At 42.6% G+C, this 25,019-nt stretch overlaps 1 protein-coding gene across 6 annotated transcripts; it reads left to right on the top strand.

Annotated features, from left to right (window-relative positions):
• Positions 1–199: 199 nt before the first annotated feature.
• SLC39A2 (solute carrier family 39 member 2) lies at positions 200–24,170 on the top strand. Of its 6 annotated transcripts, none has more exons than XM_027553403.1 (4): positions 200–311; positions 21,895–22,025; positions 22,259–22,309; positions 23,256–24,170. In XM_027553403.1, the coding sequence occupies exons 2-4, from the start codon at positions 21,963–21,965 to the stop codon at positions 23,886–23,888; spliced, it is 747 nt and encodes a 248-aa protein (XP_027409204.1). In that variant the 5' UTR covers positions 200–311; positions 21,895–21,962; the 3' UTR covers positions 23,889–24,170. The 6 variants fall into 6 exon arrangements, with proteins under 6 accessions (XP_027409204.1, XP_027409205.1, XP_027409208.1 ...); XM_027553404.1 differs by lacking the exons at positions 200–311; positions 23,256–24,170 and adding exons at positions 20,990–21,704; positions 22,604–22,767; XM_027553407.1 differs by lacking the exons at positions 200–311; positions 23,256–24,170 and adding exons at positions 20,999–21,704; positions 22,604–22,693 and having other exon boundaries at positions 22,264–22,309.
• Positions 24,171–25,019: the final 849 nt, after the last annotated feature.

Below are 25,019 nucleotides of genomic sequence, written 5' to 3'. Positions count from 1 at the left end.
TGGGTCCCCCGCGTCCTTCTTTCTGTCTCCAGCTACTTCAGAGCGTGGAAACCTAACGAACTCACTTTCTCGCCCGGGCTTTCAAGACCTCCTTGAGAGGACACCCTGTGCCTTCGTGAGTGGTACAAGTCCTGTGTATGGGCTTTATTGGTTTTCCACGTAGCCTGAGGGATATTGCTCTTTCTCTTTCTTTTCGTCGACTCCAGTCCCCAGGTCCCAGTCTGTAAAAGACCGCAACAAATGGCACCCGAAACGGACATGGTATTCACCCTTGGCAAACAGGACGGAGTGACTGGGACCTACAGAGGTTGGTAAGTGCGGGGTTATGGGACAAACAGCTGGAAAGCCTCACCATTTTTCTACTTTACTTCATCATTTAAAGTTCAAGGACTTCTGGGTTTGTGTCAACTTATAATTTGGCACCGGGTCAAAGAGAATGTTGGAACGAGCCACTAAATGGGGGAAAAATATTCCAATAGATTTCTGGCCCCTATGGACTCTCATTAAAGCTGTGATTCTGCCATTTCAAGATAATTCTAGCCCTCCTGATATTCGACAATAAGCAGAACGCTTGTTACATGAATATGAATTAGATGATGAAACTTTTCAAAAGGCCCAATTAGAACATAAAATATTTCAGAATTTTCCTACTAGCCCTGTTCCGGCGGCCCCAAGTGCTCCTCCTCTCACAATAGACACAAAACCGAAAGTCCCTTCAATTCAAGGACAAAATGACTCTGACAATGACTCTTCTGAGGCTCTCTTTGACACTAAAGCTGATAATGGTTTTTTGGATAACAACGATAAGCCTTTAGCACGCACTCGTATTTATGAGAAAAAACTATCTACTCATTCTCCTTCACGACGGAGGCTCTCTGAGTTGCTGGCTTTGCGATCTTGAATCTCTGAGGCCAATACAGGCTTCTCCTATATTAAGAAATGTTAATGCCCAGGGGCAAATAATACCTCAATATGAAGGCTTTGATTTTTCTCACAGGCAACAAATGAAAAAGGCTGTAATTATGTATGGCCCTCATTCACCTTTTACTAAAGAACTTTTAAACACTATGGCATCTTCTATTGGAAATTTTGTTCCTTATGATTGGCAACTTTTGATAAGGGCTCTTCTTAAACCAGGAGAATATTTTCAATGGACAATGTGGTTTCAGGATATGGCCCAAGATGGTGCCAATTCTAATGCTCAAGCTGGCACTCTTCCAAAACCAAATTACTCTTGAAATGTTAACCAATACAAGGCAATATGATTCTATAGAAGCTCAAATACAAAGCCCTCCTTGGTGGAAAACTATCTTGACTATAATAATTGTAGTCATCTTATTCTTGCTGTTTGCTTTTTATATCAGTAACTGTATAATGAACTTTGTATCTAAGTGGCTTAGGCATTTAAGTTACAAATGATTGTTCATGCTCCTGCAGTTTCCACTGCCTCAGGGCCCCTGGATCAGAGACCCTCAATATGAGGATAAGGAGACTGTAGTCTACACCCCTTCCCAGCAGGAAGAAGTTACAGAACAATTTCTTCACCCCTTTCCCTGGCAATCATATTCTCCTAAAAGCAGGACGAAATGAAAGAATTAAAGCTTAGGCAAGCAATCCAGGGCCTTTTAAGGAAGAGACAAGCATTCTCACTCATGTTTTCCTTAAGCCTTGTGCAACAATGTATGTTGCCAGAGAACTGACCTTTCTTTAGGTCCAGAGCTAATGATTACACAGCACAATGTCTTACTCATGGAAATGCTTTTCCTAGGCCCTATGTTAATGATTTGAATTATAACAAATCTTTGCTGGGAACCTATATCTCAAGACTTGTACCCCTGATTACACAGCAACAATATATCTTGCCCAGAGACTTTGTCTGGAATCTGTTCTCCCTGGCTAATCTTGTGCCAAAGTTATCTCAGGATATATGTCTTGCTGCTGCTGCTGCTGCTGCTAAGTCGCTTCAGTCGTGTCCGACTCTGTGCGACCCCAGAGACAGGAGCCCACCAGGCTCCTCCGTCCCTGGGATTCTCCAGGCAAGAACACTGGAGTGGGTTGCCATTTCCTTCTCCAGTGCATGAAAGTGAAAAGAGTGAAGTCGCTCAGTCGTGTCCGACTCTTAGCGACCCCATGGACTGCAGCCTACCAGGCTCCTCCGTCCTTGGGATTTTCCAGGCAAGAGTACTGGAGTGGGGTGCCACTGGGAAAGAGCCTAATAGAACTCTTACAATGTTGAGGTATTCTTTTCATCTATTATCAGCAGCTAGTTGAGAAATATACAAGGTCCCACTTAAACTAATGAGGCAGATACCCTTTCTACCCCCACAAACCTTCGACCTTTTACTTGGCCAATCTAGTTTGACTTCTAAAAGAATTACTGTTCACCCTAGAATAATTGATTTAGATTATAAGGGAGAAATTCAAATTATGATGTCATCTCAGATACTATGGCAATTCAAAAAGGGGGACAAAATTGCCCAGCTGCTTCTTTTACCTTGACAGATGGACTTGGCAATACAGATCAAAAATAATCCTTATGGACATCAATAATATCTGAATATGCACAACCAAATATAAAAATCAAAATTAATGGCAAAAGATTTTCTGGTCTTGATACTAGATCCAATATTACTGTTATTTTCAAATATTTATGGCCAAAATCTTGGCCGATGCAGAGAATTTCTTGCCAAATTACAGGAATTTCTCAAACCAAAATAACAAGAACTCTATCAAAATACTCAAATTTATCCTTGTGAGGGACTAGAAGGCCAACCGGCAACATTACAACCTTATGTGATAGATGCAACCCTTAATTTAATACAGATTTACTTATACAATGGCAAGCACAAATATATATTCCACATTTTTCCTAGGGGCCACTGCTCATTTAACAAACAATGCAATTATTAAAATAATTTGGAAGAATGATGACCCTATATGGACAGATTGAAATTAAAACATATTGAGGAATCTTATTCCCCTTGGAACTCTCTCACTTTTGTTATAAGAAAGAAATCTAACAAATGGCATATCTTAACAGACCTTAGAAAAGTTAATGCAATATGAAACCTATGGATGCATTACAACCAGGAATTGTATCACCTACCACTATTCCTCAAAACAGGCATATTATTATTACAGATTTATCAGATCAGATCAGTCGCTCAGTCGTGTCTGACTCTTTGCGACCCCATGAATCGCAGCACGCCAGGCCTCCCTGTCCATCACCAACTCCCGGAGTTCACTCAGACTCATTTCCATCAAGTCAGTGATGCCATCCAGCCATCTCATCCTCTGTCGTCCCCTTCTCCTCTTGCCCCCAATCCCTCCCAGCATCAGAGTCTTTTCCAATGAGTCAACTCTTCGCATGAGGTAGCCAAAGTACTGGAGTTTCAGCTTTAGCATCATTCCTTCCAAAGAAATCCCAGGGCTGATCTCCTTCAGAATGGACTGGTTGGATCTCCTTTGCAGTCCAAGTGACTCTCAAGAGTCTCCTCCAACACCACAGTTCAAAAGCATCAATTCTATGGCACTCAGCCTTCACAGTCCAACTCACATCCATACATGACCACAGGAAAAACCATAGCCTTGACTAGATGAACCTTTGTTGTCAAAGTAATGTCTCTGCTTTTGAATATGCTATCTAGGTTGGTCATAACTTTCCTTCCAAGGAGTAAGCGTCTTTTAATATCATGGCTGCAGTCACCATCTGCAGTGATTTTGGAGCCCAGAAAAATAAAGTCTGACACTGTTTCCACTGTTTCCCCATCTATTTCCCATGAAGTGATGGGACCGGATGCCATGATCTTCGTTTTCTGAATGTTGAGCTTTAAGCCACTTTTTCACTCTCCACTTTCACCTTCATCAAGAGGCTTTTGAGTTCCTCTTCACTTTCTGCCATAAGGGTGGTGTCATCTGCATATCTGAGGTTATTGATATTTCTCCCGGCAATCTTGATTCCAGCTTGTGTTCCTTCCAGTCCAGTTCAGCGTTTCTCATGATGTACTCTGCATATAAGTTAAATAAACAGGGTGACAATATACAGCCTTGACGTCCTCCTTTTCCTATTTGGAACCAGTCTGTTGTTCCATGTCCAGTTCTAACGGTTGCTTCCTGACCTGCATACAAATTTCTCAAGAGGCAGATCAGGTGGTCTGGTATTCCCATCTCTTGAAGAATTTTCCACAGTTTATTGTGATCCACACAGTCAAAGGCTTTGGCATAGTCAATAAAGCAGAAATAGATGTTTTTCTGGAACTCTCTTGCTTTTTCCATGATCCAGCGGATGTTGGCAATTTGACCTCTGGTTCCTCTGCCTTTTCTAAAACCAGCTTGAACATCAGGAAGTTCACAGTTCACATATTGCTGAAGCCTGGCTTGGAGAATTTGGAGCATTACTTTACTAGCGTGTGAGATGAGTGCAATCGTGTGGTAGTTTGAGCATTCTTTGGCATTGCCTTTCTTTGGGATTGGAATGAAAACTGACCTTTTCCAGTCCTGTGGCCACTGCTGAGTTTTCCTAATTTGCTGGCATATTGAGTGCAGCACTTTGACAGCATCATCTTTCAGGATTTGAAATAGCTCAACTGGAATTCCATCACCTCCACTAGCTTTGTTCATAGTGATGCTTTCTAAGGCCCACTTGACTTCACATTCCAGGATGTCTGGCTCTAGGTCAGTGATCACACCATCGTGATTTTCTGGGTCGTGAAGCTCTTTTTGGTACAGTTCTTCTGTGTATTCTTGCCATCTCTTCTTAATATCTTCTGCTTCTGTTCAGTCCATACCATTTCTGTCCTTTATCGAGCCCATCTTTGCATGAAATGTTCCTTTGGTATCTCTGATTTTCTTGAGGAGATCTCTAGTCTTTCCCATTCTGTTGTTTTCCTCTATTTCTTTGCATTGATCACTGAAGAAGGCTTTCTTATCTCTTCTTGCTATTCTTTGGAACTCTGCATTCGGATTGCTTTTTTACTATACCTTTACACCCTCTAGACCGAGAGAGATGTACTTTCTCTCTTCCTTATCCTAATCACACCAGGCCTCATAAACGATACCAATGGACTGTATTGCCTTAGGAATGATGAATTCTCCCACCATGTGCCAATACTATGTAGCCAAAGCCCTTGAACCTACAAGAAAACAATTTCCTAACTTTCTTGTTATTCATTATATGGATGATGTATTGTTTTCAGCTCCATCTGTTTTAGAAACTCAACACATGTTCTATACAGCTCAACAATGCTTGAAAGACTGGATTAATCATTGCCCCTGAAAAAACAAACCTCTACACATTACCATTACTTAAGATTTGATATTAATACACAACATATTAGTCCCCAACTAAAACAGATTCGTACTGATAAATTATCAACCTTGAGATTTTCAAAAACTTTTAGGTGATATAAATTGGATTAGACCCTCTTTCAGTTCAGTTCAGTTCAGTTCAATCACTCAGTCGTCTCCAACTCTTTGTGACCCCATGAATCGCAGCACGCCAGGCCTTCCTGTCCATCACCAACTCCTGGAGTTCACTCAGACTCATTTCCATCGAGTCAGTGATGCCATCCAGCCATCTCATCCTCTGTCGTCCCCTTCTCCTCTTGCCCCCAATCCCTCCCAGCATCAGAGTCTTTTCCAATGAGTCAACTCTTCGCATGAGGTGGCCAAAGTACTGGAGTTTCAGCTTTAGCATCATTCCTTCCAAAGAAATCCCAGGGCTGATCTCCTTCAGAATGGACTGGTTGGATTTCCTTGCAGTCCAAGGGACTCTCTAGAGTCTTCTCCAACACCACAGTTCATAAGCATCAATTCTTCGGTGCTCAGCCTTCTTCACAGTCCAACTCTCACATCCATACATGATCACAGGAAAAACCATAGCCTTGACTAGATGGACCTTTGTTGTCAAAGTAATGTCTCTGCTTTTGAATATGCTATTTAGGTTGGTCATAACTTTCCTTCCAAAGAGTAAGCGTCTTTTAATTTCATGGCTGCAGTCACCATCTGCAGTGATTTTGGAGCCCAGAAAAATAAAGTCTGACACTGTTTCCACTGTTTCCCCATCTATTTCCCATGAAGTGATGGGACCGGATGCCATGATCTTCGTTTTCTGAATGTTGAGCTTTAAGCCACTTTTTCACTCTCCACTTTCACCTTCATCAAGAGGCTTTTGAGTTCCTCTTCACTTTCTGCCATAAGGGTGGTGTCATCTGCATATCTGAGGTTATTGATATTTCTCCTGGCAATCTTGATTCCAGCTTGTGTTCCTTCCAGTCCAGTTCAGCGTTTCTCATGAGGTACTCTGCATATAAGTTAAATAAACAGGGTGACAATATACAGCCTTGACGTCCTCCTTTTCCTATCTGGAACCAGTCTGTTGTTCCATGTCCAGTTCTAACGGTTGCTTCCTGACCTGCATACAAATTTCTCAAGAGGCAGATCAGGTGGTCTGGTATTCCCATCTCTTTCAGAATTTTCCACAGTTTATTGTGATCCACACAGCCAAACGCTTTGGCATAGTCAATAAAGCAGAAATAGATGTTTTCCTGGAACTCTCTTGCTTTTTCCATGATCCAGCGGATGTTGGCAATTTGACCTCTGGTTCCTCTGCCTTTTCTAAAACCAGCTTGAACATCAGGAAGTTCACAGTTCACATATTGCTGAAGCCTGGCTTGGAGAATTTGGAGCATTACTTTACTAGCGTGTGAGATGAGTGCAATTGTGTGGTAGTTTGAGCATTCTTTGGCATTGCCTTTCTTTGGGATTGGAATGAAAACTGACCTTTTCCAGTCCTGTGGCCACTGCTGAGTTTTCCTAATTTGCTGGCGTATTGAGTGCAGCACTTTCACAGCATCATCTTTCAGGATTTGAAATAGCTCAACTGGAATTCTATCACCTCCACTAGCTTTGTTCGTAGTGATGCTTTCTAAGGCCCACTTGACTTCCCATTCCAGGGTGTCTGGCTCTAGGTCAGTGATCACACCATCATGATTATCTGGGTCGTGAAGCTCTTTTTGGTACAGTTCTTCTGTGTATTCTTGCCATCTCTTCTTAATATCTTCTGCTTCTGTTCAGTCCATACCATTTCTGTCCTTTATCGAGCCCATCTTTGCATGAAATGTTCCTTTGGTATCTCTGATTTTCTTGAAGAGATCTCTAGTCTTTCCCATTCTGTTGTTTTCCTCTATTTCTTTGCATTGATCGCTGAAGAAGGCTTTCTTATCTCTTCTTGCTATTTTTTGGAACTTTGCATTCAGATGTTTATATCTTTCCTTTTCTCCTTTGCTTTTCACTTCTCTTCTTTTCACAGCTATTTGTAAGCCCTCCCCAGACAGCCATTTTGCTTTTTTGCATTTCTTTTCCATGGGGATGGTCTTGATCCCTGTCTCCTGTACAATGTCACAAACCTCATTCCATAGCTCAGTAATGCTGAGGAAGCTGAACGGTTCTATGAAGACCTACAAGACCTTTTAGAACTAACACCCAAAAAATATGTCCTTTTCGTTATAGGGGACTGGAATGCAAAAGTAGGAAGTCTAGAAACACCTGGAGTAACAGGCAAATTTGGCCTTGGAATACAGAATGAAGCAGGGCAAAGACTAACAGAGTTTTACCAAGAAAATGCACTGATCATAGCAAACACCCTCTTCCAACAACACAAGAGAAGACTCTATACATGGACATCACCAGATGGTCAACACCGAAATCAGATTGATTATATTCTTTGCAGCCAAAGATGGAGAAGCTCTATACAGTCAGCAAAAACAAGACCAGGAGCTGACTGTGGCTCAGACCATGAACTCCTTATTGCCAAATTCAGACTGAAATTGAAGAAGGTAGGGAAAACCACTAGACCATTCAGGTATGACCTAAATCAAATCCCTTATGATTATACAGTGGAAGTGAGAAATAGATTTAAGGGCCTAGATCTGATAGATAGAGTGCCTGATGAACTATGGAATGAGAATTATTTATACTCCCCTCTTTTCATCCTCCCATGGGACTTCTTGCCCAACAAGAACACCCAATAGAATGAATCTATACCCATTTTAGAGGAATAAAGTCACTTACACCCTACCTTGATTTAATTGCTCTAATTATCAATGGAAGAAATAGACCTAAAACTCTAATTGGCTCTGATCCTCATAAAATTATAATACCTATTAATAAATCTCAGTTTGAGAATGCATTACAAACCTACTGATTTCCAAATAGCTTTTCTGCAATATTTTGGAGAATTTTCATTTCATTATCCTTCTAACAAGCTCTGGAATTTCTTCAAAAATACTGAATTTATTATCTCTCACATTATCAGCTTGCAGCCTATACCTCAAGCTGATATTTTCTATATAGATGGGACTAAAAACTCCAAAGCTTCATTCTGGTCTCTCAAAGAACATAAAATTTTTTATACTAAATTTCATTCTGCTCAACAAAATGAATTATATGCTCTTATTCAAGTTATTCACCTTATCCCATTAATATAGTCTCTGACTCCTTATATTCAGCTTTTTTATTAAAAAATATAGAAACCTCCACTATAAACTCCAGTCAACCTATTATTCAACAACTTTTTTTCGAACTACAATCTATTATTAGAAACTGCACTTCTCCTATTTATATTTCCCATATTCAAACACATTCCTACCTTCCTGGCCCTATGACTCATGGTAATGAACAAGGTGATAAACTTATTTGTTTTGCTACTCCCGAGGAACAACGTGCTCTATTACACAATAATGCTGGCTCCTGGCACCAAATTTGGAAAATTCCATACCGACAAGCTAAAGAAATCATTAGTAATTGCTCTACTTGTAAACCCTTACATCTTCGACCCATTACACAGGGTGATAATCCTCGAGGATTACAACCCAAAGAATTATGGCAAATGGATGTAACTCATTGCCCTGAACTTTCTCCATCTTCTTTCCTATATATCTGTATCAACACAAATTCTTCTTTTATATAGGCCATACCTCTTCAAGGTCAGGCTACACAGCACGTTGTAACTCACCTTTTTTAGCTTGTTTTGCAGTAACGGGAACTCCTATGAAAACAGACAATGGCCCTGCCTATATTTCTAGGCAATTCAAACAATTTTTTACAATCATTTTCTATTAAGCACTTTACAGGTATTCCTTATAATCCACAAGCACAAGGCATAGTTGAACGAGCACATCACACACTGAAACTACAAATAAAAAAGTTTAAAAAGGGGGAATACACAAGAACACTTCTATCTTCCTTATCCAAAGCAGACTTTACTAGATTTCAATGTAAGATGTTATTTAAACCTATAACTATTGTTAATACAGCTTTATTTGTTTTAAATTTTTTATTTTTTTAATTTAAATTTATTTATTTTAATTGGAGGCTAACAACTTTACAATATTGTATTGGTTTTGCCATACATCAACAGGCACGGGTGTACACATGTTCCCCATCCTGAAGCCCCTTCCCACCTCCCTCCCCGTACCATCCCTCTGGGTCATCCCAGTGCACCAGCCCCAAGTATCCTGTATCCTGCATCAAACCTGGACTGGAGATTCATTTCTTATATGATATTATACATGTTTCAATGCCATTCTCCCAAATCACTCCACCCTTTCCCTCTCCCACAGAGTCCAAAAGACTGTTCTATACATCTGTATCTCTTTTGCTGTCTCACATACAGGGTTATTGTTACCATCTTTCTAAATTCCATATATATGCATTAGTATACTGTATTGGTGTTTTTCTTTCTAGCTTACTTCACTCCGTATAATAGGCTCCAGTTTCATCCACCTCATTAGAACTGATTCAAATGTATTCTTTTTAATGGCTGAGTAATACTCCATTGTGTATATGTACCACAGCTTTCTTATCCATTATCCATTCATCTGCTGATGGACATCTAGGTTGCTTCCATGTCCTGGCTATTATAAACAGTGCTGTGATGAACGTTGGGGTACACGTGTCCCTTTCCCTTCTGGTTTCCTCAGTGTGTATGCCCAGCAGTGGGATTGCTGGGTCATAAGGCAGTTCTATTTCCAGTTTTTAAGGAATCTCCACACTGTTCTCCATAGTGGCTGTACTAGTCTGCATTCCCACCAACAGTGTAAGAGGGTTCCCTTTTCTCCACATCCTCTCCAGCATTTATTGCTTGTAGACTTTTGGATTGTAGCCATTCTTCACGCCATGTGAGACTGGCATGAAATGGTACCTCACTGTGGTTTTGATTTGCATTTCTCTGATAATGAGTGATGTTGAGCATCTTTTCATGTGTTTGTTAGCCATCTGTATGTCTTCTTTGGAGAAATGTCTGTTTAGTTCTTTGACCCATTTTTTGATTGGGTCATTTATTTTTCTGGAATTGAGCTGCAGGAGTTCCTTGTATATTATTGAGATTAGTTCTTTGCCAGTTGCTTCATTTGCTATTATTTTCTCCCATTCTGAAGGCTGTCTTTTCACCTTGCTTATAGTTTCCCTTGTTGTGCAGAAGCTTTTAATTTTAATTAGGTCCCATTTGTTTATTTTTGCTTTTATTTCCAATATTCTGGGAGATGGGTCATAGAGGATCCTGCTATGATTTATGTCGGAGAGTGTTTTGCCTATGTTCTCCTCTAAGAGTTTTATAGTTTCTGGTCTTAAATTTAGATCTTTAATCCATTTTGAGTTTATTTTTGTGTATGGTGTTAGAAAGTGTTCTAGTTTCATTCTTTTACAAGTGGTTGACCAGTTTTCCCAGCACCACTTGTTAAAGAGATTGTCTTTTCTCCATTGTATATTCTTGCTTCCTAGTCAAAGATAAGGTGTCCATAGGTGCATGGATTTATCTCTGGGCTTTCTATTTTGTTCCATTGATCTATATTTCTGTTGTTGTGCCAGTACCATACTGTCTTCATGACTGTGGCTTTGTAGTAGAGCCTGAAGTCAGGCAGGTTGATTCCTCCAGTTCCATTCTTCTTTCTCAAGATTGCTTTGGCTATTCGAGGTTTTTTGTATTTCCATACAAATTGTGAAATTATTTGTTTTAGCTCTGTGAAAAATACCGTTGGTAGCTTGCTAGGGATTGCATTGAATCTATAGATGCTTTGAGTAGTATACACATTTTCACTATATTGATTCTTCCAATCCATGAACATGGTATATTTCTCCATCTATTAGTGTCCTCTTTGATTTCTTTCACCAGTGTTTTATAGTTTTATATATATAGGTCTTTAGTTTCTTTAGGTAAATATATTCCTAAGTAAGATGTCCTTTTCATTATAGGGGACTGGAATGCAAAAGTAGGAAGTCAAGAAACACCTGGAGTAACAGGCAAATTTGGCCTTGGAATACGGAATGAAGCAGGGCAAAGACTAACAGAGTTTTGCCAAGAAAATGCACTGGTCATAGCAAACACCCTCTTCCAACAACACAAGAGAAGACTGTACACATGGACATCACCAGATGGTCAACACCAAAATCAGATTGATTATACTCTTTGCAACCAAAGATGGAGAAGCTCTATACAGTCAGCAGAAACAAGACCAGGAGCTGACTGTGGCTCAGACCATGAACTCCTTATTGCCAAATTCAGACTGAAATTGAAGAAAGTAGGGAAAACCACTAGACCATTCAGGTATGACCTAAATCAAATCCCTTATGATTATACAGTGGAAGTGAGAAATAGATTTAAGGGACTAGATCTGATAGAATGCCTGATGAGCTATGGACGGAGGTTCATGACATTGCACAGGAGACAGGGATCAAGACCATCCCCATGGAAAAGAAATGCAAAAAAGCAAAATGGCTGTCTGGGGAGGCCTTACAAATAGCTGTGAAAAGAAGAGAAGCGAAAAGCAAAGGAGAAAAGGAAAGATATAAACATCTGAATGCAGAGTTCCAAAGAATAGCAAGAAGAGATAAGAAAGCCTTCCTCAGCGATCAATGCAAAGAAATAGAGGAAAACAACAGAATGGGAAAGACTAGAGACCTCTTCAAGAAAATCAGAGATACCAAAGGAACATTTCATGCAAAGATGGGCTCAATAAAGGACAGAAATAGTATGGACTGAACAGAAGCAGAAGATATTAAGAAGAGATGGCGAGAATACACAGAAGAACTGTACAAAAAAGAGCTTCACGACCCAGATAATCACGATGGTGTGATCACTGACCTAGAGCCAGACATCCTGGAATGGAAAGTCAAGTGGGCCTTAGAAAGCATCACTACAAACAAAGCTAGTGGAGGTGATGGAATTCCAGTTGAGCTATTCCAAATCCTGAAAGATGATGCTGTGAAAGTGCTGCACTCAATATGCCAGCAAATTAGGAAAACTCAGCAGTGGCCACAGGACTGGAAAAGGTCAGTTTTCATTCCAATCCCAAAGAAAGGCAATGCCAAAGAATGCTCAAACTACCGCACAATTGCACTCATCTCACACGCTAGTAAAGTAATGCTCCAAATTCTCCAAGCCAGGCTTCAGCAATATGTGAACTGTGAACTTCCTGATGTTCAAGCTGGTTTTAGAAAAGGCAGAGGAACCAGAGGTCAAATTGCCAACATCCGCTGGATCATGGAAAAAGCAAGAGAGTTCCAGAAAAACATCTATTTCTGCTTTATTGACTATGCCAAAGCCTTTGACTGTGTGGATCACAATAAACTGTGGAAAATTCTTCAAGAGATGGGAATACCAGACCACCTGATCTGCCTCTTGAGAAATTTGTATGCAGGTCAGGAAGCAACCGTTAGAACTGGACATGGAACAACAGACTGGTTCCAAATAGGAAAAGGAGGACTTCAAGGTTGTATATTGTCACCCTGTTTATTTAACTTACATGCAGAGTACATCATGAGAAACGCTGGACTGGACTGGAAGGAACACAAGCTGGAATCAGGATTGCTGGGAGAAATATCAATAACCTCAGATATGCAGATGACACCACCCTTATGGCAGAAAGTGAAGAGGAACTCAAAAGCCTCTTGATGAAGGTGAAAGTGGAGAGTGAAAAAATTGGCTTAAAGCTCAACATTCAGAAAATGAAGATTATGGCATCCGGTCCCATCACTTCATGGGAAATAGATGGGGAAACAGTGGAAACAGTGTCAGACTTTATTTTTCTGGGCTCCAAAATCACTGCAGATGATGACTGCAGCCATGAAATTAAAAGACGCTTACTCCTTGGAAGGAAAGTTATGACCAACCTAGATAGCATATTCAAAAGCAGAGACATTACTTTGACAACAAAGGTTCGTCTAGTCAAGGCTATGGTTTTTCCTGTGGTCATGTATGGATGTGAGAGTTGGACTGTGAAGAAGGCTGAGCGCCGAAGAATTGATGCTTTTGAACTGTGGTGTTGGAGAAGACTCTTGAGAGTCCCTTGGACTGCAAGGAGATCCAACCAGTCCATTCTAAAGGACATCAGCCCTGGGATTTCTTTGGAAGGAATGGTGCTAAAGCTGAAACTCCAGTACTTTGGCCACCTCATGCGAAGAGTTGACTCATTGGAAAAGACTCTGATGCTGGGAGGGATTGGGGGCAAGAGGAGAAGGGGACGACAGAGGATGAGACGGCTGGATGGCATCACTGACTCGATGGACATGAGTCTGAGTGAACTCCGGGAGTTGGTGATGGACAGGGAGGCCTGGCTTGCTGTGATTCATGCGGTGGCAAAGAGTCGGACATGACTGAGTGACTGATCTGATCTGATCTGATCTGATTCCTAAGTATTTTATTCTTTTCATTGCATTGGTGAATGGAATTGTTTCTTTAATTTCTCTTTCTATTTTCTCATTATTAGTGTATAGGAATGCAAGGGATTTCTGTGTATTGATTTTATATCCTGCAACTTTACTATATTCATTGATTAGCTCTAGTAAATTTTTTAAACTTACCACAGGGAGATATCTTAACAAGAGCAGAAAAACATTTTGAAGGATTACAGGATACCTCTCCTCCTCTGCCCATTTGGTATCAAGACGGGCTGACTAAACAATGGAAATCTGGGAAATCTTACAGGGAAAGGGATATGCTTGTATTTCTCCAGATGGATCCAACAAACTCAATTGGCTTCCTCTTCGGAAAATCCGCCCCAGGGGAGCCTCCAGTATTCAAAATAAAGACAAAAAGACAAAACCCCCAGGAGGAAGAAATTCCAATACAGGCCATGGCTGCTCTAAAACTCTCCAAGAAGCACCGCCCTCGATGTCATCAACCTCATGATCTCCTGTCACTGCTCCTGCTAAGTCACTTCAGTCGTTTCCGACTCTGTGCTACCCCAGAAACAGCAGCCCACCAGGCTCCCCCGTCCCTGGGATTCTCCAGGCAAGAACACTGGAGTGGGTTGCCATTTCCTTCTCCAATGCATGAAAGTGAAAAGTGAAAGTGAAGTTGTTCATTCGTGTCCAACTCTTAGTGATCCCATGGACTACGGCCCACCAGGCTCCTCCATCCATGGGATTTTCCAGGCATGATCTCCCTACTTGGGGACAAATAAAAACCCTTACTAATCAAGCTGAAAATCTGGTTTCTCAACAGGAAATGCCTCAGAATCCAGAAAATATTTTTATTGCTATGCTTGCTTTGCTTGCTTTTGCTTCCCCTGCTCACGCTGAATTAATTAATCATACTTACTGGGCCTATATACCCAACCCCCCTTTACTGCAGGTTATAAAATGTACAGATAAAGGACCAATCATATCCACTGATGACTCAGTACATATGCCTCCTCCTTGGAGCTTGGAGGGGCCTTCTCATCCTGAGAAAAAAGGAAGACTAATTAATATTTCTCTAGGGTATGAAGTCCTTCGTCTATGCATGGGTCCAAAAGAATTATGCATTAACTTTAGCCGACAAACATGGGCTTTCATTCTGCCTCCAAAGAAGAACTTTTGGACATTGCTTGGACAGTTTACTGCCCTTTCTTTCTATGAGAACCATGTCAACACTACTGAAACTCTAGGGAAAAAACAAAAATCATTATGTAAAGGATTTACATATAAAAACTTTAAATATACTCCTATTCATTGGGACAGATGTCAGGCTAAATCAGGAAAATTAATGTTTGTGGCCAATTACACCATTGATTGGATGCAATCTCAAAAATGACAGAATGATCTCTGTTCGTTTCCAAGGCAAACCATTCAATATCACAGTAATCCAAGTCTATGCCCCAACCAGTAACGCTGAAGAAGATGAAGTTGAACTGTCCTATGAAGACCTACAAGACCTTCTAGAACTAACACCCAAAAAAGATATCCTTTTCATTATAGGGGACTGGAATGCAAAAGTAGGAAGTCAAGAAACACCTGAAGTAACAGGCAAATTTGGCCTTGGAATACGGAATGAAGCAGGGCAAACACTAATAGAGTTTTGCCAAGAAAATTCACTGGTCATAGCAAACACCCTCTTCCAACAACACAAGAGAAGACTGTACACATGGACATCACCAGATGGTCAACACCAAAATCAGATTGATTATATTCTTTGCAGCCAAAAATGGAGAAGCTCTATACAGTCAGCAAAAACAAGACCAGGAGCTGACTGTGGCTCAGACCATGAACTCCTTATTGCCAAATTCAGACTGAAATTGAAGAAAGTAGGGAAAACCACTAGACCATTCAGGTATGACCTAAATCAAATCCCTTATGATTATACAGTGGAAGTGAGAAATAGATTTAAGGGACTAGATATGATAGAGTGCCTGATGAACTATGGACAGAGGTTCGTGACATTGTACAGGAGACAGGGATCAAGACCATCCCCATGGAAAAGAAATGCAAAAAAGCAAAATGGCTGTCTGGGGAGGCCTTACAAATAGCTGTGAAAAGAAGAGAAGTGAAAAGCAAAGGAGAAAAGGAAAGATATAAGCATCTGAATGCAGAGTTCCAAAGAATAGCAAGAAGAGATAAGAAAGCCTTCCTCAGCGATCAATGCAAAGAAATAGAGGAAAACAACAGAATGGGAAAGACTAGAGATCTCTTCAAGAAAATTAGATATACCAAGGGACATTTCATGCAAAGATGGGCTCAATAAAGGACAGAAATGGTATGGACCTAACAGAAGCAGAAGATATTAAAAAGAGGTGGCAGGAATACACAGAAGAACTATACAAAAAAGATCTTCATGACCCAGATAATCACGATGGTGTGATCACTCACCTAGGGCCAGACATCCTGGAATGGGAAGTCAAGTGGGCCTTAGAAAGCATCACTACAAACAAAGCTAGTGGAGATGATGGAATTCCAGTTGAGCTATTTCAAATCCTGAAAGATGATTCTGTGAAAGTGCTGCACTCAATATACCAGCAAATTAGGAAAACTCAGCAGTGGCCACAGGACTGGAAAAGGTCAGTTTTCATTCCAATCCCAAAGAAAGGCAATGCCAAAGAATGCTCAAACTACCGCACAATTGCACTCATCTCACACGCTAGTAAAGTAATGCTCCAAATTCTCCAAGCCAGGCTTCAGCAATACGTGAACCGTGAACTTCCTGATGTTCAAGCTGGTTTTAGAAAAGGCAGAGGAACCAGAGGTCAAATTGCCAACATCCGCTGGATCATGGAAAAAGCAAGAAAGTTCCAGAAAACATCTATTTCTGCCTTATTGACTATGCCAAAGCCTTTGACTGTGTGGATCACAATAAACTGTGGAAAATTCTGAAAGAGATGGGAATACCAGACCACCTGATCTGCCTCTTGAGAAATTTGTATGCAGGTCAGGAAGCAACCGTTAGAACTGGACATGGAACAACAGACTAGTTCCAAATAGGAAAAGGAGTACATCAAGGCTGTACATTGTCACCCTGCCTATTTAAATTATATGCAGAGTACATCATGAGAAACACTGGTCTGGAAGAAGCACAAGCTGGAATCAAGATTGCCAGGAGAATATCAATAACCTCAGATATGCAGATGACACCACCCTTATGGCAGAAAGTGAAGAGGAACTCAAAAGCCTCTTGATGAAAGTGAAAGAGGAGAGTGAAAAAGTTGGCTTAAAGCTCAACATTCAGAAAATGATCATGGCATCTGGTCCCATCACTTCATGGGAAATAGATGGGATAACAGTGAAAACAGTGTCAGACTTTATTTTTTGGGCTCCAAAATCACTACAGATGGTGACTGCAGCCATGAAATTAAAAGACGCTTACTGCTTGGAAGGAAAGTTATGACCAACTAGATAGCATATTCAAAAGCAGAGACATTACTTTGCTAACAAAGGTCCGTCTAGTCAAGGCTATGGTTTTTCCAGTGGTCATGTATGGATGTGAGAGTTGGATTGTGAAGAAAGCTGAGCACCGAAGAATTGATGCTTTTGAACTGTGGTGTTGGAGAAGACTCTTGAGAGTCCCTTGGACTGCAAGGAGATCCAACCAGTCCATTCTAAAGGACATCAGCCCTGGGTGTTCTTTGGAAGGAATGATGCTAAAGCTGAAACTCCAGTACTTTGGCCACCTCATGCGAAGAGTTGACTCATTGGAAAAGACTCTGATGCTGGGAGGGACAGGGGGCAGGAGGAGAAGGGGATGACAGAGGATGAGACGGCTGGATGGCATCACTGACTCGATGGACGTGAGTCTGAGTGAACTCCGGGAGTTGGTGATGGACAGGGAGGCCTGGCATGCTGTGATTCATAGGGTTGCAAAGAGTCAGACACGACTGAGTGACTAAACTGAACTGAACAGAACACCATTGATTATTGGGGACCCCATGGTATGTAGTTGTCTAACTGCTCAGATGATATTAACACCACTGTATATGATTATACTACTCAAGTAGCATAAAAGGTTACTAATACTACAATGGACTTCATTGTATTAACAAAGGACCCTTGGGTGGCTTGACGGTGGAATGGCACCCCCTCGACCTCGAATCATCCTCAATAAACGGATTGGGCCTGAACAATGGGACATCTGGAAACTTGCCACAAGCACCAAAGAACTTGGAACTTGGACTGGATATTTTATGGGGACCAGTCATAGTCATAGTAACTATTCCTTTCATTATAATCATTCATATTTCATACAAGCTTGTGTTCCCCTTCCTTTTGTTATAGCTATAGGGAACTTGCAGTTTAATAAGACTTTATGTTTTGTGCCTTGTATAGATTGCAAATTATATGCTTGTTTTAATTCCTCTGTCTCTTTGAAAAATGAATCCCTTTTGATTCTTCATTTGTGACGTAATCTATGGTTGCCAATAGATCTCCAATGACCCTGGGAAGAGGGTCCCATGGCAGGATTTGCCTCCCAGCTACTTACTAAATCACTTCGATGATCTAAACAATTCATTGGATGGTTAATTCTTGGCATTTGGGGATTAATGGCCATTTGCACTACTGCCGCTGTTGCAGGCATTGCTTTACAAACCTCAATTCAAACACACAACTTTATTCAAAATTGGACCAAAGATGCTCATACTATGTGGACCATTCAGACTCAGGTAAATGAGGAAATTCAAGATGAAATACAAGAAATAAAAATAGCCATCCAATAGGTTGAAGATCAATTAATAGATTTGCAAAAACAAGCTATACTAAAATATAACTGAAATTCTACTCAATTTTGTATGACCCCTGTTCGGTTCAACTATAGTGCCTACAATTGGGAACAAATCAAATTTCATTTGCAAGACTTACATGATAATGCTTCCTTAAATGTACAATTATTACCAAAAGAAATCTTTGAAACTTTCTCTAACAGTCTACCCGCTTTCAAAAATCTGGAAACCTTAGCTGAACAGCTAGCTGATTAATTATCTGGGCTAGACCCTCGAGGATGATTTCAAAGCATTATACATAGTATTGGATCTGGAGCTATGACACTGATAATTATCCTGATGGTTATATTTGTAGTATACCAATGCCTTTCAACTAAAATTGTTCAAACTAAACAAACTCATTTCGTCAGGGTCTTTTTCACAAAAGTATCTACAGTCACCCCGAATTATGAAAAAATTAAAAAAGGAATTGTCAGGGGACGGTCAACTTTAAGGGATCCAATATGTTGCATTTTCTTCCTTTGTGTGCCGTTTCTCAAGGACTGTCTGTTCCTTATCAGTTCCTGGGATACAGGAACGAGTAGAGCTGCATGCAGTTCTCAGGACTGAGATCATGGGAAAGAGCACCTGCTTGGATTCCCTTCAAGTGACTCCCTTCAGTGACTCTCTTCAGCGACCTTGTACTTATTAGACTATCCTTCCAACTGGTGGAATTTCATTCTTTTTAATGGCTGAGTAATCATTTTACTGAAGATATATAAGCATGCATTTCTTATAAGCATGCTAATAAAATACCCTTGTTTCACTAGAGACTTGGGTCCCCTGCGTCCTTCTTTCTATCTCCGGCTACTTCTTCAGAGCATGGAAACCTACTGAGCTCACTTTCTCACCCGGGCTTTCTGACCTCCTTGAGAGGACGCCCTGTGCCTTCGTGAGTGGTACAAGTCCTGTGTATGGGCTTTATTGGTTTTCCACGTAACCCAAGGGATATTGCTTTTTCTCTCTTTTTCTCTCTTTCTTTTCGTCGACTCCAGTCCCCAGGTCCCGGTCTGTAAAAGACTGCAACACTCTCACAGCTGCTTTTCTTTCTTAATTGCACTTCTCAAATGATTGCCTTCTAGCCAGAATTGTGCTGTGCACCTGGTGTTTACTTCTCCAAGAAAACACTCCCTAAAACTCCCTTCCCTTGTGAGCATCATTCATTCCAGAAAGAAAGGTCATGCGTGGTGTGATCATCTCAAGGACCACCAGAATCAGTCCCAGGAGCACCTAACACCAACTGTGACAATTTTGAAAATTTCTGAAGTGAAGAATGCAAGCTTGATCTACCCTGATCCTTATCTATGGTCCTGGTTTCCACCCTCAAACTATAAGACCCCTTGCTGTTCTCTTTCGAGGGAAGGCACAGTCTGTAGGACATTAACCTGCAGTGGCCTCCTTTGCCTGGCACAATAAAAAAAACTACTCTTTTATACTTCACCCAAAACTGTCTTTATGTTTCTGTTCACTCTGGTGAACAGAGATGAGTTTCAGCAACAGTACCCCTATATACCTGTGTTCACTTGAAGCTTTAATAATAATAAAAAGTTTTCAAAGAATGGAAAGGAATCTTGCGATTTCTTAAAAGGTAGAGAGGTCTGTTGTCATAGCCTATCCTATAATGAAGAGAATCCTCAGATTTTCAGTGGTCCCCACATAAGTCTCCAGCTCATCCTGTCCTGGAAGAATCCTGCTGCTTCCACCAGATAATGGGGGGAGGGGGGATGGGGAAAGTCACCCCCAGCTTCCTGAGAACTGGCTTAACAGGTCTCAGGATTGTTAGGCAGTCCACCTGAACAGGGTAATCAACAGCTGCTTGGCTTCTATTTTTTTCTGCCTTCTCCCCTTTCAACTTTCTCAACTCACTCATAGTTAACCCCATACACATTTGCCTCAAGAGTCGGTTCCCCTCAGGCCTCAATGTTCCATCTCCATCTTTACATGTCCAGGCAGGAGCCTTCAGTATACCTGGTTCGTTTCTGTTTTCCTCTAAGCCTTGCTGTTTCAGAACTAGAGCAACTTTCTTCATCTTAAAACTCTCGTTCCCTTTTCTATAATTTATATCAGGAAAAAGGCATAGTCAAAAGTTGTAACAGTATCACTGTTGTAATACTAGAAATCTCAACTTCCTTCTAGACATTTCCATGCCTGGAGCTATTTCTCTAGAGTGACAGGATAGGGAAGTCCCCTCCTCTACTAGTTCTCACAGAGTGGTGGCAGCTCTACTTGCCAGCCCCACCTCTTTATTCCTGCTGCTGCTGCTGCTGCTAAGTCACTTCAGTCGTGTCCAACTCTGTGTGACCCCATAGACGGCAGCCCACCAGGCTCCTCCGTCCCTGGGATTCTCCAAGCAAGAACACTGGAGTGGGTTGCCATTTCCTTCTCCAATGCATGAAAGTAAAAAGAGAAAGTGAAGTCGCTCAGTCGTGTCTGACTCTCAGCGACCCCATGGACTGTAGCCCACCAGGTTTCTCTCTCCATGGGATTTTCCAGGCAAGAGTACTGGAGTGGAGTGCCGTTTCCTTCTCTCCTTCTTATCCCAAGTGGCCCCAAATCCCCTTTGAAAGGATGCAGTTCAGGTATCAACAGAGCAACCTAAAGGACTTGAGGCGGAGTAGACAGGGTATGAAAGGCTTAGATCAAATGTCCTGAGTGAGGCAAGATCAGATTGTCCCCAGGACAAAACAGCTGGGGAGAGCTACTATACACACTCTGGATTAGAACAGCCCCAAGCCAGAACTAAGACTCGACAGCCCCTGGATTAGTCACAGCATTGAAGAGGAGGAGAAGACACTGCACCAGGCCATGCCTGGCAGAGAGTCTGGAGTTTCTGGTTTCTAAATTCAGGAAGGCGTCAGCCAGGGGAGGGGCCTGCATGTAGGGGAAGAGCGAGAAACCGGGGTTGGGCAAGCTTCCTATGTAAGGCTACACAAGAAGAGGCAACATAGACCAGAAAGAGGATTCCTGATAGCCTCCTGAAACTCAGGAGGGTGAACACTCCAGCTCTGACCACCTGAGACACCCCTCCTGCTCCAAAGACTATAACTCCACTTGTCTTTCTGAGCCTCTACTAACGCTGTACCACAAGGATGGAACCACTACTAGGAACAAAAATTGGCTGCCTATTTGCCCTGCTGGTGCTCACTCTGGTCTGTGGCCTTATTCCCATCTGCTTCAAGTGGTTCCAGACTACTACAGCCACAGGTACAGCCCTATCACATCTTTGTCCCCACAACCTAAGTCTGACTTCAGCCTTGTCACCCTGTCCTGATATCTTGCTCCGATTCTCTCATCATCCCCAGTCTTCGGACACTGAGTGCTGCCTGTGGCTCCTTAGTCACCTTCTTCTTATCTCCTCTTTGCCAACTGGATTGTAACTCCTGCTTTTAATTAGGTTGTCACCGCCGGGTTCTCAGTTTCCTGGGCTGCACGTCTGCTGGTGTTTTCCTGGGAGCAGGGTTCATGCACATGACTGCTGAAGCCTTGGAGGGGATTAAATCAGAGATCCAGAACTTGGTGATACAGGTGAGTGGCAGACCTCCAAGGCTGCGAGGCCAGAATGATGAACAGAACGAGGGGAAGAAAGAGGGGGAAGTGACAAGGTCAAGGACAGAAGGAACCACGAGGAAGATGATGGCTATTGTGTGGAGTGATGGAAACAGGTCAGATTGGCCTTGAAGGAAAGTGGTAGAGCCAACGGCATAGAACAGGAAGCTGAGCTGCTTTCCCTCATCTAATTTGTGCTTTTTTCTCCCTAGAACAGGACAAAGAGTGAGGGGCATTCTGATGATGATGCTGATTCAGCTTATGTGAGTGTCTCCCACCAGCCCTTACCTGGACAGTAAGGAGAACCAGAGATTGCTTTCATGCCCAGACCTTTTTGAGAGGATTTGTGTGTGGAATTCTAAGAATTCCTCCTGCCCCTCAGCTCTAACATTGTTGTTGGCAAGGAAAGGTGGAGCCACTCAATCCTTCTGGGCTTATGAAACCCAGAGAGAACTCTTGTTTAACCTTCCATTCTTTCTCTGGACCCTTTGATACATGCTTCTTATCATTTCCCTGTATTTCTAACCCTATTGATATTCTTTCCCTTATTTCCTCAGGTTTTCTTGTGGTCAAACGTCCATGTCTCCTCTTGGCTTCATTCCCCTTTTTATGTTCTGTTACCACACTTCCCATTCTCTTCAGCCCAGTCCCTGCTGCTGCTGCTGCTGCTAAGTCGCTTCAGTCGTGTCCGACTCTGTGCGACCCCATAGACGGCAGCCCACCAGGCTCCCCCATCCCTGGGATTCTCCAGGCAAGAACACTGGAGTGGGTTGCCATTTCCTTCTCCAATGCATGAAAGTGAAAAGTGAAAGTGAAGTCGCTCAGTCATGTCTGACTCTTCGTGACCCCATGGACTGCAGCCTACCAGGCTCCTCCATCCATGGGATTTTCCAGGCAAGAGTGCTGGAGTGGGTTGCCATTGCCTTCTCTGTCAGCCCAGTCCCAATCCTGTGCAATTTCTTCCCTTCCTTACTTCCCCCAGGGCTTAGCAGTAAAGAAACCACCATCAACGCAGGAGACTCGAATTCGATCCCTGGGTGGGGAAGAACCCCTGGAAAAGGAAATGGCAACCCACTCCAGTATCTTTGCCTGGAAAATCCCATGGAACCTGGCGGGCTACAGTCCAGAGGATCACAAACAGTTGGATATGACTGAGCACAAGCACAGCACACTTTGCCATCTCACAACACCTCTTTCTGTTCCCACCAGATGGAGTATCCCTACGGAGAGCTCATCATCTCCCTGGGCTTCTTCCTTGTCTTCCTTTTGGAGTCACTGGCATTGCAGTGCTGTCCTGGGACTGCTGAAACACCCAAAGTGCAGGAGCAGGAATTGGGTACAGCTCATGAGCTTGCACCTCACAGCCATGGACCTCTACCCTCACCCTCAGGGGGTCCCTTTCGAGCCCTCATCCTTTTGCTCTCGCTCTCCTTTCACTCCGTGTTTGAAGGTCTGGCTGTGGGGCTGCAGCTCACAGTCGCATCTACTGTGCAGCTCTGTCTTGCTGTCCTGGCTCACAAGGGGATCGTGGTGTTTGGTGTAGGACTGCGGCTGGTGCAGGTAGGCACTAAATCACGTTGGGCCGTGCTCTCCATCCTGTCTTTAGCTCTCATGTCCCCCCTGGGCCTAGCCATAGGGCTGGCCGTGCCTCAAGGAGACTCTAAAGCTGGGCAAGGTTTGGCGCAGTCTGTGTTAGAAGGCATGGCAGCTGGTACATTCCTGTATGTCACCTTCCTGGAAATTCTGCCCCGGGAACTTGCAAGTCCTGAAGCCCCTCTGGCCAAGTGGAGCTGTGTAGCTGCTGGTTTTGCTTTTATGGCTGTCATTGCCTTGTGGGCATGAGAGATTCCTGACGTTTCTGGTGGACCCAAGATGACCTCCCTACCCCCAGGAAAAGCTGCTCAAATGACTTCGCCCTCTGACATTTCTTCCCTGAGACACAGTGACATTTACTAGGCATTGTGCCGTAACCTGGACCCCAACTTTTCACCACGTGAGATGCCATTTCTCATACAGGACTGAGAAAAAGTTGTTTTGGTTGAGTGCTTATAAATGAGAGTATTTGACTCTTGTCCCATTTGTGCTGTTATGTGTAATAAAATGTCATTTTGTCCTTCCTCTTCAGCTGTGCTGTGCTTCATTTCTCTGGGTTGCCTAGGAGGGTCAGGAGGTGGTGGAGTGGCGAGCGGGAAGGGTGAGTGTGGGATACAGTCTTGCTTTCTGGAATTGGGCCCCCAGTCATTCATTCTGTCAGTTGCAGGCCCAGCCCCTCCAATTACAGGAGCATTGCTGAAATTCCAACAACTCACTACCACCTTATGCACGTATGTGTGTCTGTGTGTAAGTCGCTTCAGTCATGTCCGACTCTTTGCAATGCTATGGACCATAGCCCACAAGGCTCCTCTGTCCATGGAGTTTCTCCAGGCAAGAATACAGGAGTAGTTAACCATGCCCTCCTCCAGGGGATCTTCCCAACCCAAGGATTGAACCTGCATCTCTTACATCTCCTGCATTGGCAGGAGTGTGGTTTACCACTGGCGCCACCTAGGAATCCTCCTTACGCACAAATTTGAGAAACTGAGCCAGAGCTCCCACATTCAGAGGGAAGAGGTTTAGGGATCTAGATTTTTCTCCTATGCTATCCACACCCACCCTACTCCCTGTGCCTGTTATCAGCCTCCCACAAAGTATCCAACAGACTCTTGAGATAAAGCTAAATGGAAGCTATTTCCATATGCTTCCTCTGTTTCATGCTGAGCCCCATGTGGCTTCAGGGACATTCTTGCTCTTCTTGGAGTCTCTGTCTCCTCCCAGCAGCCTCGTGCTGAGGGATTAAGAAACAGTGTTTGGAGAGAGAGAGAGAGAGAGAGAGAGATGCCAGATAGATGTCCTGGGTGATTACTGGGCTCACCCCATGACTTAATGACTTTCTTTCTGCCTGTCTTACCTGCCACTATGGCTGCAGCCCCCCCC

This window comes from Bos indicus x Bos taurus, chromosome 10 (genome assembly GCF_003369695.1).
Source record: "Bos indicus x Bos taurus breed Angus x Brahman F1 hybrid chromosome 10, Bos_hybrid_MaternalHap_v2.0, whole genome shotgun sequence".
Classification (NCBI taxonomy): Eukaryota; Metazoa; Chordata; class Mammalia; order Artiodactyla; family Bovidae; genus Bos; species Bos indicus x Bos taurus.
The sequence above is the reverse complement of the archived record's forward strand: the minus strand, read 5'-3'. Positions and strand labels throughout refer to the sequence as shown.